At 48.9% G+C, this 17910-nt stretch overlaps 1 protein-coding gene across 4 annotated transcripts in view; it reads left to right on the top strand.

Moving 5' to 3' along the window:
- Positions 1-17910, top strand: part of GARNL3 (GTPase activating Rap/RanGAP domain like 3) — a 120834-nt gene that overhangs the window by 15321 nt on the left and 87603 nt on the right. For 3 of the 4 annotated variants that reach the window (XM_045197043.3, XM_024562127.4, XM_024562129.4), the window contains exon 3: positions 17202-17271. In XM_045197043.3, coding sequence (XP_045052978.1) covers positions 17202-17271 — 70 coding nt within the window. Of the gene's footprint in view, positions 1-15911; positions 16243-17201; positions 17272-17910 lie in introns of those variants that run through there. The other variant, XM_053920528.1, reaches the window with a different exon arrangement.

Genomic DNA, 17910 nt, shown 5'->3' with positions numbered 1-17910 from the left:
TGGCTCTGGAGTGCCTGAAAGAGGGCTGTTCAGGGCTCTTCTGAAGGAGCTCACAGCCTTTGCAGGGAGACACAGTAACCGAGTGACTCCTGGGCCGCTAGAGATAAACACGCACCCAGTGCCGCAGGAGTAAGAAACCTGCTGGAGGACGGGGGAGAGAAGGCTAGCAGCTGAGCTTAGCCAGGCAGGAAGAGCAAAGAAGGCCACTTGAAACAGGAAAGTGCAGAGCTAAGGGAGCGGTCAGATCCATGAGAGTATGTTCCGGTCGTGTTGGTAGGCATTAAAGCCGTGGTTCTCAGCCCCGGCTGCACATAAGAACCATCCTGGGATCGTTAAAAACCAACTGAAGCCTGCACCTCACCCCTGCCCCCAGGATTCCAAGGTTTAGGGTGGGACACAAATACCAATGTTTTGTAAAGCTCCCAGGTGGTTCTCATGCAGCAAATGTTGAGAAAAGCTGCCACACATCAGTCAATACAGAATATTTATGGAGCACCGTATATGCCTAGCTAAGAGGTCTGAACTTTATATAGTAGGCAATGGGGAGCCATTGGTAGCTGTTATGATGTTAAGAGATAATGCAGTTTGAGATAGACAAGGTTTGCAGAGTCTGGATAAATTTATATTGCTAGTTCTGTCTAGAGGATTCTTCAGGGAACCTAGGGAGTCACTGCTGACTTTTCAAAGCTACCACCATACATTCCACAAATGGCCCCTGAAGTCCATTTATGAGAATATGGGAATTGAATGTTTCCTTGATTTGAAACTGAAATATAAAATTTCAGTGAATACTGAATTTTCTGAGCAAAAGGGGCTCGTTTTTTGGAGGCTTCTGCTAACCAGAGTCCTGGGCAGCCCTGGCATGCCACAAGGGAGGAAAGGGACGCCGAGGCTCCATCTGCGAAAGGTGGGTGGGGAAAAGAGCCCACCCTGTCTTCCTCCCAGCACTAGGCGGAGGTACTGTCCTCGCATTTGTGCAGCAGGCACCGCCTTTTAGCTATAAACTACCAGCCCCACAATGCATCGCGCGTGTGATGCAGTCAAAGGGGCGGGCAGAACTGCGGCAGAGCCTATGAGCAGCAAGGAAGCAGCCGGTGCTGGTGTCTTCTGGGCCCCATTGGTGAACCTGGCTAGGGGCGGGGCCGAGCCCTGGTGATGGGCGGCCTCAGGGATAGCGAGGCTGTTAGGGGATTGAGGTTGGAGGGGTTTTGAAACTGATTCTAGCAAAAGGCAGATGTTGGGTTCTCCAGAAATCGTGCTAGAAAGATGAGTCTTTAAAAACTGTGAGTCTGTGCGCCACTCATTCATTAACTCGTTCATTCAACAAACATTTATTGATTACCATACTTGCATATGAGGCACTTGCGCAAACAACCTAAACACGTTTACTTATTTAGTCTTCACACACACGCACACACACACACAACCCGAGATGAGGTAGTTACTCTTAGCTTCATTTTACAGATAAGGAAGCTGGGGGTCCAGAAGGTTAAGAGACGTGTCCAGGACGCACAGCTTGTAAGTGACCTGTGAAGGATTCGAACCTAGGTCTTTCTGGCTCCAGTGCCCACAACCTAACCTCACGGTGCTCAGCCATGCAGTCAGGAGCAAAGTGTTTACAGGATGCCAGTGTCCGCAGGACGTCGTGGTACTGTCCAGTGATGAATATAACACTACCATACTGGACACCAATCAAGCTGACCAAGCACGAAGTTGGGCCTTGTGCCAGGAACTGTGGCGATACAAAGACCTGTTCTCTGCCAGAAAAGGCGTCTGGTATCTATTAAACAATGTACTGAGCACGTGTGTGTTGTGCTGAGCCTTGTGCTAGGCGCTGGGGATGCAAAGAAAACATCTCTTTCCAGATTAAGTGGGTGATTAAGAAAGTGCTGTTACCTAGGGCAGCCTAAGGAGATTCTCCGCGGAGGGAAGACTTGAAGGATAGGAAGTTTCCCAGGCACAGGTGGGGGAGACCTTCCCGGGCACACGTGCACATGTGCAGAGGCCAGCAGCACTGAAGCACTTTGGGTGCTAAGGGAACCACGAACAGTCTGGTTTGGCCCGTGCTGCCTGGGGAACGGCGAGCAGTGAGTCTGGGAAGGCGGACGGAAGCCCATTCGCTGGGGAGTGGGAGGGCTTGACTACCCTGCTGAGAAGTATGATCTGACTCTTTAGGGCCGGGCAGAGCAGGATCAGAGTTGCCTACTGCAAAGGTAACTGGTGTCTGTGGGCAGCTGGACTGCAGTATCAAGGCTGGTGGCCCAGAGACCTGTCAAAGCGGGCAGGTAAGAGGCAGTAAGCAGGGGCAGTGAGGCTGATTTAAGACACGTTTAAGAAGAAGATTAGAGTGTACCCAGTGAACTTACAGGTGGTGGAATGTGGAAGGTGAACCATGGAGTTTTGACTCGGGCAACTGAAAGGTTGATCTTGTCATTAATAAGAGGACCCTGAGAAAAGACAGCACAAAATGCAAGATAGAGTAAGACAAGTTCACCAGATAAATGCCATCAGGTGCAAGGGGGGTCCCTTTATATCTCTGGGGACAGAGGGTACTTAGGAAAGGTTTTCTTGGAGAGAGTAATGTAAAATGGACCTTGACAAAGGAGTAGCTCCTTCTCTGCTTTCTCTTGAGTGGATTTTATTAGGCAGAGACCGGAGAGCAGATGTTCTAGACGGCCTGTCCCAGTTTGCCTCTTGTGCGGTAGGAAGTCTGGAAAGTCAGATTGAAGGACATGCTATGAAAGATGTTATACTTCATCCTTGGGATGCTGGTTTTGAATGGACTTTGAGACAGGCAAGTCATGGTTTGAGCTCTGATTTTTAGAAGTTACTTTCACAGCTATGCACAGTAGGGAGGCCAGGAAACCAATGAATAAATGGACTAAGGAGGGGCTTGTTGATTGTAAGTGACGGAAAACCAACTCAAGGTAGCGTAAGCCAAAGAAGGAGCATGTATGGGGTCCTGTAACCATACTAAAGAAAGGGACAGATCAGGCTTTGGGGGTGACCAGATCCGAAGACTCAAATGCAGCACCATCAGCCCATTTTTCCCTCACTCCTACCACCTCCCATCACGTAGCCCTGCTTCCAAAAGCCTTGAAAGAGCCTGTTTGCTTCTGAGTGAAGGGCCACTTTATTTTAAAGCACAGTGCTGGGAAGGAGGCTCTTTCATTTACTGTCGGGAAATTCTCCTCAGTCCTCGTGTTTCCATGAAGAAACTTCTGCTTCCCTCTGTGGAGGAAAGGCTGATGGCTGCCTTGTCCCCCTCCTTCTGGCCTCTTGCTTTTTCGGGAGCTGGTTTCCCACAGAGCAGTGTGTTGTTCCCTGTTTCCATGTGGGAAAGCACACCTGAGTCTTCTAGAGTCAGGTGCAGAGGCCCGTCTGCCTCCGTCTCCCCTGTGGGAGACTGACAGTGGGGACTGACGCAGCAAATCCCCTGGCAACCAGGCGGCTGCCCAACCTCAGAGCAGACTCCCCGATGGGGGGCTATTCCAGGTCTGCGCAGCGGGGAGAGTGGGGAGTAGGAAGCCCGTTTCGCTCTTGGGCTCGGTTTGCTAATGAAACTCTGACAGTGAGGAAATTGACATTTTGATTTCCATTTGCCTCACTCCTGTCATTAATTCCCAACTGATTGCAAACATGGGAAAGGGAGCACTTTGATTTATTGATGAGTTCCCAAAGCTCCAACAATGGCAAGACAGGAGCGGTCTGTGTGGGTGTGGTTAGGAGAGGCAGGTTTGGTTTGGTTGGTTTTGATTCTCTATCTGGCATGTAGAAAGGGCTCACTAGATACACTTGTTGGGTGTAAGTTAAGGGAATAGAGCAGAGATGCCAGTCAGAAGGCTTCTGCACCAACAACAGTCTGAGCTAAAGCAGAGAAAGTGGGAATGGAAAGGAGGAAAGGAACAAGGGACTCAGAGACATTGAGGAGTTCTGCACACGTCCTCAGGCCAAATGGCACAGTCAAGGCTGCACATTGCAGTCTGGCAGTCATTTACCTAGGGGATTGGGTACGTAAAATACTACGTGGCCATAAGAAAAAATACAGGCGCTTTTTGGTACGGGTTTGGAAAGATCACCAAGATACATGAAATGAAAAAGTAATAAGGACGAGGAGTAGAGTTGTGCATGGTTTGCTGCTGTTCGTGTAAAGAAAGTGGGAAAGGGATATGTATTTCTCTGTCTTTGAAAACGCATCCAGCAGCTCTGGGAGATAACACAATAATAAGCCAGGCTGATGGTGGGGAGAGGCAATGTGGGGCTGAGCGGGCAGGAGAGGGGGGCTTTGCCTATACAGCCTTGTAGTTTTGAACCAAGCGAATGTGTTTTCTCTTCAGAGAATGAAATACACATGCATAGATACAAACCTACAGCTTTTGAAAGTGACACCATGCAGGGAGCAGTAACAGGGCCTGGTAACTGATTAGATGCTGGGCGTGAGAGAAGACAGAGGTGACTCTGGACTTGGTACCTTGAGTGATGCAGCCATGGGAGTGAGTGGGATTTGGGCCAGGTTATGCGTTGGGTCTGCTGGAATGCCCAAGGAAGTATGCCCACCGTGGGAAGTCAGAGTTTGAGGTGGGAGAGAAAGAGCCAAGGTGGAGATACAGTTTGGAGAGTCGTTGGTGCAGAGGCACAGGAACGGCGAGGTCCCCAGGGAGGGAGGTGGCCCGAGTGGAGGGAGAGGAATGTGGATCTTCGTCCTTCAAGGATGCCGTGCAGTCACAGCTTGTGCTGGGGAGGAGAATGGGCTCGCTCTGCAGGACATCCTGGCCCTGTGCTGGGAGCAGAAGCTGCAGGTGCCCTGCTCCCCACTGAGCTCGACGTCCCCTGGAGGGGCAGCTGCCAAAAGCAGTCGTTTTTCCTCAAGGAGGTTATGCCATTACTAAAATGGGATTCCTTTGACGATTCGAGTTTTCTATTCTTTCAAATGTTACAGTCCTCCCGGGCCGACAACCCATTTTTGGTGCTCACCTCATCTCAAAGTGTAGAAGACCATGAGGACACACTATAAATAGGGGCTAGATGGTATTATTCTTTTAATCATTGCTTTTAAGGGACAAGATGAAATAGTTTATGCTCCCCTGCCCTAAATGGACGTCAGCCAACACTCCTTTTTATAAATCCCACTTTGGCCGTGGAAGCAGGCCGGTGGTTTTCTTGTCCTCTCCTCTGGTAATAAATGTGCTTAGTGAAAATACTCTCGCCTCCTATATTTCTATACATTTGGCTTATCTATTATTTTGCTTTCTTTAAAGAATACCCCCTCCCCCTTCCGTCCCCATTCTCCCTCACCCAGTGTTTCATTTTCCAGGACTATCTCAGAATCAGAATTGCTTAGTGAAGTAAAAATTTTAGAAAATCTTTCAAATACAGTGTTTGACCTTAAAAGTGCGGAGTCAGCTGCTCTGCCTGTCCTGCGTGCTCTGAATGCGCCTGGAGGAAAACCGGGCAGATAAGCTTGGAATGGGTCCAGATTGGTCCAAAAATTATAATGCGACGCAGAGATTATTTAAAAATTAGCCTGGGCCTTCTCCCTCTCCTAGGTTTCCTCAAGGTGAAATCCAGCCAGTGCTACAGCATTTATTTCTCTGTTTGAGGCTAAGAACTTTTCATATGTTGGTATTGGCTACGAAGGAGATCAGAATATGCCACCTGAAAATATGCTGCTTTGCCTACGGATGATTTCAAGTCGAAGGCAATTGAGAAAAAGCAGACACAGGAAGAAATCTCTGCCCTCCTTCTATCTGCCTGGAAGGAGGGGCAGAGATTTCCTTCTGTAAAGCCCGCCCACCTCCCTCCTGGACCCGGAGGAAGAGAACACCACTATGGGCGGAGAAGACAGAGGAGGCACCAAGACGAGTCTTCACGCAGAAACCTTACCGAGTAACACTCAGAGGCCAGCAGCTCCCCCACGCGTTCACCTGCCTACGATTTCCCACTCCGGGAGCCCCGACCCCTTTTCCTGTGTGGAGTCAGCGCACCGCAACTTACCGCCCTTTGTTAGAATGGCGTGTGAGCGCCTGCGTCTCCCTGCTTCTTTACGTTTGCTTTTCTGTGGAGCCCCGGTGCCCATAAAATTAGAAAGAAAACTTGTGTGCCTTTTCTCCTGTTAGTCTGCCTCTAGTCTGCCTTTCATCTGTTTAATTCACAAGCCCCTGTGATAGAACCTAACAGGGTGGAGCGACAGGCTTTCCTCCCCAACAGCTGTGTTCCTAAAGTGAGAAGATTTCAATAACGGCGAACTCTAGCTCACCCTAATTTCCACAGAGAACCTCCTCTTCTCTTCCTTGAGCTGTTCCCCAAGCACAGTCTCGTCTTCTCCCTAATGAGAGGCGTGGCCGGCCACACAACCTCTGTGTGTTCGGGTAGCTTGTGTGCTCAGACTCGACACCACGCCAAGTGCCTCATGTGCATGTTTTCTTTAAAACCGATACCCTATGAGGAAGTTACCATGGTCATCCGTATTTGTTGAATTAGTTAGTTAAGCCCCATTTTACAGCTACAGGCCTGACGGCTCGTGAAGGAGCTGTTTCTTGCCTAAGGCCAGGCAGTGAATTGGTGGTGGGTTAGACCAGGCTAAGTAAATATCAGGCAACACTTATACACCTATAACTTCTGTACACATGTGGATATTACTTTATTTAAGTTTAGGGTCAGAGTTCTATATTTTCTCTGTATGGCATTTCAAAATAAATATTTTGTTGAGTTGTAATTTATATGCAATCAATTGCAACGATCTTAAGGATACCGTTGGGTGAGTTCAGCACTTGCCGCTGATTCACTTCTTAGAGTTACGGTGTCAACCAGTTGCCCCTAATTGTATTACGTATTTATTAAAAGGCACTGATTACTAGACGCAGCAAACGTAAGCTTCATCAGGAACTAATGTCTAGGGAATGGTGTCCCGGTTTGTTTATCGAGGTGGTTCCCACAGCATTTCTTTGTTTGCTCATTTTACTGGCATCGTATTAACCTCTGAGATGAATTTTTGGAGCTTAACCTGAGGCGGCATTCACCGTGTTTCGTGCCTGCTCAGAGACAGACTGTGAACACGCAGCCGCTGGCAGCAGAACCGTGAGCCCCTGGGGCATCTCTCCGGACGAGGTCCTAGAGGAAGTTGCATGGCAGCCTGTGTGTTTGTCCTGCCCGTTCCCCAGGCGCCCACACAGCATAGCTCACCCCACCCTCCCGTGTCGCTCTTGACCCCCATGAGGAAGAAAACCCTTAGGGGACATGATGACTTTCCTCAAATATTTATTTGAAGAGCTTTCCTGTAGAAGTGATCTTAAGTTGATTTGTATGGTCCCAGAGGGCTGGCTGCCTTTCCTCCATCCATCCATCCATCCATCCATCCATCTGTCATTGAACAAAACCCCACTAAGAGCTAACTCTGTGCCAAGTATCATATTAGGTGGCAAGAATTTTGCATTGGATTAAACCAATGGATTAAGGCACCCATCATTGTGGAGCTTATACTCCGGTGGGGGAGGCAGATGTCAACCCAATGCTCTCCTTGTCATTTCTAGTCTGGGAATAGGGGGTGGGTCTGGGAAAGGAAGAAGGAGTGTGGAGGGAGCATTCTAGGTTCTAAGATGAAAAGGAGCTTAGCAAGCTGGAGGAAAAGAGGGCTGGAGTGCTGAGAGGCAGGGGAGGGTGGGCCAGACTAGACAGGGGGCTGGGGGTGGGTAGTGATGATGGAGGCGTTAAAAAATGAAAGGGTGAAAATGTAGGACCAGCTGGTGGAAATTAAGGTGTGATAGATTTCAACTCAATATAGAAAAGCACTGTTTACCCGGAAGAATGGACGGCTTTGGGACATACTGTGTTTGTTATCACTGATAGTATGGAAGGACAGACTGGAGAGCTGGTTTTCAAGTATCTGATAGAGAATACACAGTCACAGATGATGGGTGGGACACCAGATGGTCCTTAGCTTCTGGACCTGGAAGTCTCCACCACCCTCAGATCCTATGATGAGGGGGCAGGAAGACGGGCAAGGCTATGCCAGAGTCTGGGTGTGAGGCAGTGAGGGTCTGTCAGACTGCAGGACCGGGCTGGGTAGTGTGGACAGTGATCGCGGATGGTGTCTGATGATTGACTGTAGATCTTGAAAGACAGGGAGAAGTGAAAGGTGATTCCATAGCTGGGAGACTGAAAATCCTCGTGCACCGACAGAAATGGGACCAGGTTATTGGATGAGTTTTGGAAAAACCATACTGAGCTGCTGGTGCTTCTGGGAGAATTAGGAAAGGTGACCGAGCCTCATCAAGCACAGAGGGTTACATTTGAGCATGACGGTAATATTGGTGCCAGATGGGTAGATAAATGCTTCAGAGGACAGAGCCTAGGGAGCACGTCAACTTTGGGAGCAGAAAAAGAAAGGACGAGCCAGTGAGGGAGGCAGAGAGGAGATGCATTCCTGGAACTTTGCAGAGGAGACACCTCCAGAGGCATCCAGTGGGTAGGGAACAGATCTGCCAGCATTTCTTAGAATTAACTTCAGAATTTATTTTTGTTAAAATTGTGAGTGTGCCCTGACTGGTGTGGCTCAGTTGGTTGGACGTAGTCCCGCAAAGCACAAGGTCAGTGGTTTGGTTCTCAGTCAGGGCACAGGCCTGGGTTGCAGGTTTGGTCCCTGGTCAGGGTACAGGAGGCAACCGGTCGATGTTTCTGTCTCACATGGATGTTTCTCCCCCTCTCTTTCTCCCTCCCTCCCCCTCTCTCTAAAAAGAAAAAGAAAACCACTGCAGTGGTTTCACTCCTGAAGATTCTGATTGCAGAGGTCAAGGTGAAAACTGGGCATTTATATATTTAGATGAAAACTTTAAAACTTTTGCAAGGAATGATAGGAGACTATCTTTATGACATCACGGTGGTGAAGGATTTTTTAAGTCAAAAAAACAAAGATCATTCAAGGAAAAGACTGAAAATATCTACATTAGAATTTTAAATTTTCTACATGATAAAAGATATCAGGAAAACAGCTTAAAAAAGAAAAACTCTCTGGAAGAAGACATCTGTAATTTGTTAACTGAAAAAGCATTGACATTCAGAATATATGAATTATTCCTACAAATCAATTAAGAGAAGGCCAACCACCTACAAAAAGGGGCACAGGATTTGGGATAGGCAAATCACAGAAAAGGTAGCTCAGATGGTCGATAAGCCCAGGAAAAAAAGGTTCAAGCTACTGAGTTATCAGAAGAACGCAAATTACAACCACAACCCCTCAAGACACCACTTTATGTCCTTCAAACTGACAAAAACCAATTTCTGACAATCCCAAGGGTTGGCTAGGATATGGAGCAAATAGAACTCACGCTGCTGATGGGAGAGTAAGTTGATACACTGTAAGTTCTCGCTTAACATCATTGACAGGTTCTTGGAGCTGCAGTGGGACAACCCATAACAAAACCAGGTTCACCCATAAACAAGAGTGAAGTTCCTCCGGCACCTCATCAACATTGTAACAAAACAACATTGAACAAAATGACATTAGTTGAGGACCTACTGTACTCACTTTGGAAAGCAAATTTGGCAACATATAGCAAAATGAAGATGCACGCTCCAATCCAGTTGCCCTCCCGGGCATGGATCTAGGGAAGTTATTGCCCCTGGGTTTGGGGAGATACGTAAGAAGGTGTTCATTTCAGCATTGTTTAAAAATTGGAAACAACTGAGATGCCCAACGACGGGGGGATGGAGGACCACTTGGGTATCGACGCAGCAGGGCACGGCTGGCCGTGTAAGTGAATGCAGTAGAGCAGCAGGTATCCACACACACAAATCTCAAAAACAAATCTTTTAGCCAACGAAGCTGGTCACAGGAAGATATGCACGGTATGGTGTTCTTTTGTGTAAAATTTTACAACATTCCAAACAATGCTGTATATGGGTTTTTTTTTTAAGATTTTATTTATTTACTTTTAGACAGAAGGAAAGGGTGGGAGAAAGAGAAGGAGAGAAACATCAATGTGTGGTTGCCTCCCATGAGTCCCCCACTGGGGACCTGGCCTGCAACCCAGGCATGTGCCCAGACTGGGAATTGAACCGGCGACCTTTGGTTTACAGGCCTATACTCAATCCACTGAGCTACACCATCTAGGGCAAGTATATTGTTTTGAATTAGTATACAGTCAGTACAAATATAAAAATGTAAGCAGGAAGTATAAATTCTTTGGTAGTTTCAGGGGAGGGGAGAGGTACACAGGAGTTTCGAGTCCATCTGTAATGTCCATTATGTTACTCTTCTCCTGCCTTGAAATATTTCATAGTAAAACAAATAGAGAAGAAGTCCCGGTGATCCCAACACAAGCTGGGTCCGGAACCAAGGTCTAGATTCCCATGTGCCTGTGAATCCTTGGGGGGAATCTTGTTAAAATGCCGGGTGGGGCCCGAGAGCCTGCGTTTTTAGGGAGCTCAGGTTCTAGGCCCACACTCAGCAGCAAGGGTCAGAGTGACCTTGACGTTATCTAGGATTCTTGCTGCCAGGGGGACAGCTCAGAAACACCCACTCCGGGTAACATGCTTCCTTCAGAGTCTGGGTGCCGTTGGAGGCAGAACGTGCGAATGAATCTCAGTGGGGAGATTTTGAGAACCCGAGGACAGAGGCTCTGGAAGGACTTCCCCGGAGACGGAAAGCTCGCAGGCGGTGGGAGGTGTGCAGCAGCATGTGTTTTCTGCTGATTTTTCCCCTGAAATACATTTCTGCTTAACTCTTTGTGGCTGTACAGGTATAGGGCTCCTGGGCAGTGCTTCGGAGTGGGAAACCCCTCCGGTCTTGACCTCACAGGAGGGGAGAAGCCAAGGTCACTGAAGAACGGGGAGGGGGGAGCAGATGCGCAGACACTATACTTTACAGGAGTCAGTTTGTAGGTCGAGGTTCCCAGGTTCTGGATGGTGGGCCTTGAGCCGAGAGAGCGTGCCAGAGCTCCCAGGCGTCTGTCTGCTCTGGGCCCCACCCCTGAAGGCTGCATGTGCTACTTATGAATGAGGCAAAAAGAGGCTGGTTGACAATTTACCAGATTGCTCCACACAGGTGTGCTTTGCTTGCACAGTTTGTTTTCCCAGGGAGTCCTGCGTGCTCTACGTTTTCCCGCCGCACTGTGAGTGCCCGTAGTAGGGACCACACTCCTGGGTTTGGCGCCTGGTACCCACAGGTGCCCAGTAACTGCGTATTGAATGAGTGAAGGGCTTTGGCTCAGAGACAGTTTTTTAAATGAAGCCTTTTATTTTGAGAGAGCCATAGATTCATATACAGTTATAAGAAATGGGACAGAGAGACCCCCTGTCCCTTCTACCCCGCTTCCTCCCATGGTAACGTCATTGGCATAGCCCATTGGTCTTAAATGTCCCCTTTTACCCCCATGTTGTCACACTTGTAAGTTCATTCCTGCACCACCACAGACAAGACACAGTCCTACCTCCCCTCCCCCACCTCCCTCTGCCCTCAGTAATTTTGTCATTTCAGGAATGTTGTGTATATGGGGTCATACAGGATGTAACCTTTTAGGATTGGCCTTTTTCTCTGTGTAATTCTCTGGAGATTTACCCAAGTTGTTGCGTGTATCAGTAGCTAGTTTCTGATTGCTGAGTGATATTCTGTGGTGTGGCTGCTCCACAATTTAACTATTCTCCCTTTAAAGAACACCTAGGCCTCTTCCAGTTTGGGGGCTTTGAATAACGCTGCTGTGCACATTCGTGTCGGCGCTTTGTGACTATACGTCTTCATTTCTCTGGGATAAGTGCCTAAGAGCACCATTCCTGGGTCACGTGGCGATGGCATGTCAAGTTTTATAAAAAACCGTCCAGTGTCTTCCAAAGAGGTTGAGCTGACCATTTCACATTGCCACCCACGCCCTCGCCAGCGCTTGCTGTGGTCGCTATGTTTTTACAGAGAGAGGGAATTTCAAAGGCACTGGTGGGACCATTATTGAAAGGAGCCTCGCAGTGAGTCACTGCAAGACGCACTTAATAGTAGAAACCAGGCAAGTGCCTGGGACACGTGTCGTGGTCAGAAACCTAGTGGACACATGAATACAGCGAGAGGACCGCATTCCAGAGTGTCTGAGAAAGGAGGATTAGAAAGAGAAAGATGACCGAGTAACGGTGAAAGTCACGTCACATGTCCCTGAGCTTCGTCAGAATATCGAATGGCAGTTGGGGCAGGGGTGGGGGCGGGGTAGCAGGCAGGAGCCCACCTGCGTTTAAGTAGAGCAAAGGTGAGCAGAGGTGTCATTTATTCATGACTCACTCACTCAACAAATACCTGTTGGGCAGCCAGCCTTGAGGCAGGCCCTCTGCGAGACACTCAGGGCATGGCGATGTCCCTGGCAGAGTACCCAGCCCTCGTTTAGTGGCTGCTATGTGGCAGGTGCTGCCCTCAGCACCTTGTGATACCTTTCAATCCTCCCACAGAGACGGGGTGTTCTTTTCTGCCCACGTTACAGAGGAGGAAACGGGCTCAGTGAGAAGTAACCTGCCTGAGCTCCAGAGCTAGCATGCCTGAAACCCAAATGCGGGCACATCTGACCACGTCGTGGCCGCTGAGCTTGCTACGGGGTGGTAAGCCCAAGATCCTGGCACCACATGGCACCGCAACTCCAGGGACCCACCAGGGCAACCGGTTTGAGGGGTCTGGGGCAGGAGTCAGGGGCTCTGAGCACCTGAAACGCTTCCCCTCTGGGAAGCTTCCTGCTTACTTCCCAACCTCTCAAATCTGGGGTCCTAAATCTCCTCGAAAGGGGTCAGAAAACCTGCCCTTTCATCATTAGAAATCACTGGCGTCTCTGCTTTTCTGTGTCACCTCCAGAAGGAAAGACAATGGGTCCCCGTTATGCAATAAGCTATTCTAGAACCTGCTGTTAGAAGGTTCTGGGCTCCCTCTAAGCCTAAGTTTGAGGTCTGGCACATGTTTTACCTTCTCCGTCCCTCACATGGGGGTCCCTTCCATCTGTCTGTTATTACTATGTGCTTAGCAAGGGCGCTGCCTGATGTTTCTCAGATTCTCCGCTGACCCAGGAAGAGCCTCATTCTTGCTGTTGGCTTTAACTCTTCCGGCAGGACCGGGCATGACTGAGGCCTGGATTGGCGGGGTCTGGCCAGTCCTTAGGGCCAGTCACTAATCTCTGGGGGAGCTGATTAAGGACCAGTATTGAGTTCAACTTCCTTCTTTTTCCTTATTCAGTTTCCATGACTTTGCCTCTTTGAAGGGGGTTGTCCTGCTTTCCAGGAACCAACTTATGTAATGGCCATTTTTGTAGCCTCTGCTTGGAGCTGGAAATCTTTGCTTTCATCCTGGGCCCTGTTTAGAGATTTCACTTGAAAGTCCTCAGCTGTGTCCATGCTTGTGAAGCATGTTCCAGCACCCTCATGCATTAATTTGCTAAAACAGAGGCGTTTATATTTAGAACCTAGATCACATTGCATGTCAGGAACTTGAACTCTCTGGTGTGATTTTGGACGTGCCTTGTTCTGGTAAAAATACTCTCGGTCCCAGGGATTTTCTTGGTGAGGCCAGACTGCTCGGTCAGCACTTAGGAAGGAGAGGCCAGCCGAGCTGTGGTGCTGCCCCTGGCCCTGCCCCCAGCCCTGCCCCCTGAGGCCTGTGGCTGGGCCCCCGGTCTCCCTTCCTGCTGTGGGGGGCAAAGAAGTCATCTTTTTAAAAACTCTTTTAAAAGTCAGTAATCATCCTCCTGTCTGGTGTGGCTCAGTGGATTGAGTGCCAGCCTGTGAACTGAAAGGTTGCTGGTTCGATTCCCAGTCAGGGCATATGCCTGGGTTGTGGGCCAGGTCCCAGTAGGGGGTGCGTGAGAGGCAACCGCACATTGATGTTTCTCTCCCTCTCTTTCTACCTCCATTCTCCTCTCTCTAAAAATAAATAAAATCTTTTAAAAAAGTTATTTCTCCTCCATACCATAGCCCAATGGGGGTAGCTCTACTTGGGATCTTCTATGGGGTCCTTTAGAGCCCAAGGCTCATCCTTGGCTCCTCCCTCTTGGTCCTCACAGCCCTCCCCATTCAGCCAGCAGCTGAGCAAAGATTCATGGGAAATTGGATGGGCTAGGTCTGGAGGAGGTGCCCATCACTTCTGCCCACATTTCATTGGCCAGACTCTTACTGTTTGGGGTCCAGAAACAGAGCGATTTCTCAAGCCTGCAAGGGCCTTTGTCTCTGGGCTCTCTCCACTGTCTTTGCTCAACACCCATCCAGCTGTGGCCTGGGCTGTCTCTTCCTTGTCAGAAACCCTTGCTGCGGTCAGCCGGCCAGAGCCAGCACACAGCGTCACTCTGACCTGCCCAGGCTGTTTCCTAGAGATGCAGGCCCAGAGGCGCAGGCCCGTCTTCTGCATTACTGCAGGTGTAAGTTTACCACATATTTTCCTGCTTTATAACAAGATCTCCCGCTTTCAGCTGCTGAGATCAGTTTCCACGTTGGCTGCTGCCTGCCTACGAAGCCCGCGCCATGCGTTTTAGGTTGTTGCTATGGTGGCACCCCACTGCCAGGTGCCGACCTCCGCATTAGTTCAGGGAACACAGCGGCTTTCACAGGCAAACCCAAATGCTGTGTGCGTAACTCAGTGCTCATCACTCGCTCGCACCATGTCCTGGTACAGATGTTCGCAGGAGTGTGAGCTTCTGCTCTGTCATTCAGAGACCCAGGTTTGTCCATATTGAAGCTCTGCATTTCTGTGGGTCCTTATATAGTCCTCTGCACCTGCTGGCTGTGGGGAAGGAGAGGAAGTGACCCCCAAGGGATGTGCCCAACATCACTTCTGCCCATATTCCCTTGGCCAGCGTGCAGTCATAGGGCCACACGTACTGCAAGAGGGGCCAGGAAACGCAGTCCAGCCACCAGCCCGAGAGGAAAGGAGAACAGGTGTGGCATGCACCTGGTGGTGTCTGCCTCTGGGGCTGGGACCATCTGATCTGTTGGAATAATGACCAGGGACCTATCAGCGAGAAAGTCAGTAGGCAGCCTGCCTTGGTGCTCACAAGGGTGCTAACACACGGTAGCTAGTAAAATCCAAGTATGTGCAAATATCTTCATTAATGCAACCAACGTTTACTGCAAGTCCACTCTCTGCCAGGCAATGGGCCAGACTCTGGAGACCTGGAGGAGAACAGAGCTCCTCCCGGAGCTCTGCGGGATCCCCTCTCATCACACACTTTGTGCCGGAAGCCGAAGGGCCAGAGGGCCTGGGGAGGGAGAAGGAGAGTGGGGAGGGTTTTTAAACATGGCTGCTCCGAGTGCTTCCGGCAGCCCTAGAAGTACACCCCATGTGGTCAAGCCTGGCTCCTGCCGTCAGCAGTGTGCTGGATAACAGGGAACGAGGGGAAGGAGAGGGCGCCGAGAGCAGAGGTTCTGTTCATATCTGTCCTGGATTTTTCCTAGGACATTGCTTTCCCTCTCTGAGGTCGCTGTGTTTGTCGCTGGCTGTGGGCAAAGCTAGGGAGCTGGTGCTGTGTCTAGAACGGGACCTCTCCCCAAGTGGTACTGAGGGCACACAGGGCGGGGCCCAGAGCCCAGCATCCTGCTGCTTTCACGTTGCTGGCCCTTCCTGTTAGAAGCTGCCGCTGGTGTTGACTGTGCAGTGGACCCGGTGAAAACTGAGGAGGTCACTGAGCACGTAGAGCTTTCAGTCAGCCGCCGTCGAGCTTCAGCGCTGTGCCCAGTCTCTGTCCAAGCGCATGGACGCTCCTCCCTCTGGAGCCCACTCTCTCCGCAGCTGAGGGTGGCCGGGAAGGATCTTGCACCTGCTGGGTAGGGCAGTGGCAACATTCTCCAGCAGGGTTTTCAAAATGAGCTGAGAAGATGGGTGCAGAGGACACGTTTAACACGGACCAGAATAGAGCATGGAGGGGAGTTTTTGCATCTCTTTCGGAGATTTTTTGGTAGAAAATCATGTCACTAGGAGCAGGAAGGTAATACCTAGGACGCCCTTGCGAGCCGCATTCGTTAATTTGTTGCACATTTTCAGCTAAGGAAGTGAGAACGACAAAAGGTTAAATTTCTCCCATCAAATTAATTCAGCCATCTCTGTGCAATGGTGGAAGCAGAATGCCATTAGCTCTCTAATCTCATTTCTCTCATGCTGTCTTTCTCGGAGCCTATCAGATAGGGTCCTGGCAGAGAGTCATTTCTGGGGATGCAAAGCATCAGACTCGGTCTCTTTCCGAAACGTGCCAAGAGGGCTGTAATTTAGAAAATGTAGCCTACCTTTTAAGGAAGGATGAAAAGGTACTAACTGCACCTTTCTTTGCATGTCAGATCCCGAATGTTTTGGCTATCTTAAACATGTGACTCCTGTGTAATTTTAGTGTCTGTGTTTTATTAGAGTTATTTGCATGACATGAGAACAAAACTTATCAAAACTGCTTGTATTTGCGGATCTCTGCTGGTTTCCCGAATACTGTTTGGGTTCCTAACTAGTCAATTAAGATATGTGTCTTTTGAGTGTGGGACTATGTATTCAAGATGCAAATGCAGGGGCAATTTTGCCCGGGTTTTAATTGCTCTGCTTCAATAATGCATGTGATTTCTCTTACCTGATTTAAGTCATTTTTGAGGGGAAGAGGGGTGGGGAAGTATTAGCTACTGCTATGTAAAATGCTAAATATCCTTGGAAATTGGATATTCAGATTTTTTTTTTGTTAGCCCTGGTCTTTTTCATTTTGTCATAAATTAGAGAGGGGTGGGGCCTACCTGGATTTTGAAGATTTTTTTTTTCCTCCTATACAAAGTTTTATTTTTCCTATATAGCATCAAATAATGGTGGTATTTTTCTGTGGAATATTCGGGACAAACAGGCTCTCTTCAATGAAAGACCACTGCAAGCTTTGTCCCTTGCCTCAAGTTCGCTGCAGGGCTCCCCTCCCCTTTGCGTACACAGAAATGAAATTATAAACCACCAGTAGCCTTGGAAACTTCAATCGATTCCAAATGACTAAATATTTAATTCAGTCACTGCCGAGACTTCCAGGCATGACTCGGGTGTTTTTCTTTTTCCTGAGGGCTCCCGAGAGCTGGCTCTGCAATGGCCGCCGGGGACGGTGCCTGTGGCCAGGAGGCTCCCCTGCAGTGAGGAGCTGGGGCCGGCCTGCTCCACGGCAGCCCCTTTTGCAAATGGTAGTCAGGTTTTGCAGAAGGTTTGTGACCAGATCGCTATGTATAATACTGATGAAGCATTTTTGTTCCAGCTCTGTCTCGGAAGACCTAGGCTGTAGACGTGGGGATTTCAGTAGGAAGCATTATGGATCTGTGGAGCTGGTAAGTTTACTCTGTCTGTTCGCTGGTGGTACGATGATTCAGATTTCCCGGAGGCTCGTGAGCGTGGATCCTTTGTTGTGTATTTACTGTTAGACCGGGTGAGGACGGTGGAGGACTGGATGCGAGCAGGTGACTGCAGAAGCCCGTAACAGTCCGATCACCTTCGTTTGCTTTCACTGTTACATACTTTTCATCTCTGTCTTTCAGCTGGTTAAGAACATGTTGGGGCTTGGTATTTTTATCTGTTATTGATAGAGATAATTTTTTTAATGATTTATGAATCAGGAAAGCTTTTGGTTTTTATATTATCTTGTTCCTGAAAGTTTTTAAATGTAGCTTTTGAGGTTTAAATGTTACTGAAATACATATTCTGATTTTCTTGTACCTTTGCTCTCGGGATATGTGGTAAGAGTTGGGATATTATGAGTTTTCTTTATTGTCTCATGAAAAGTGTATCTGTTGGACTAGATAAATGCCTGTAATAGATGATCAATGTGTGGAATGAAAACACCCACGTTTTTCTTCATGAGAGACACTGGGGCTCGAGTCATGATGTTTAAAAACAGTATGCGTTCATTCCACAAGAGGCATAATGAAGGCATACAATAGCCTCAGTTCTTTTTAAAGACAGAATTGTGG

Source organism: Desmodus rotundus, chromosome 1 (genome assembly GCF_022682495.2).
Source record: "Desmodus rotundus isolate HL8 chromosome 1, HLdesRot8A.1, whole genome shotgun sequence".
Lineage (NCBI taxonomy): Eukaryota > Metazoa > Chordata > Mammalia > Chiroptera > Phyllostomidae > Desmodus > Desmodus rotundus.
Note: the sequence above shows the minus strand (reverse complement) of the source record. Positions and strands in the feature narration are given on the sequence as shown.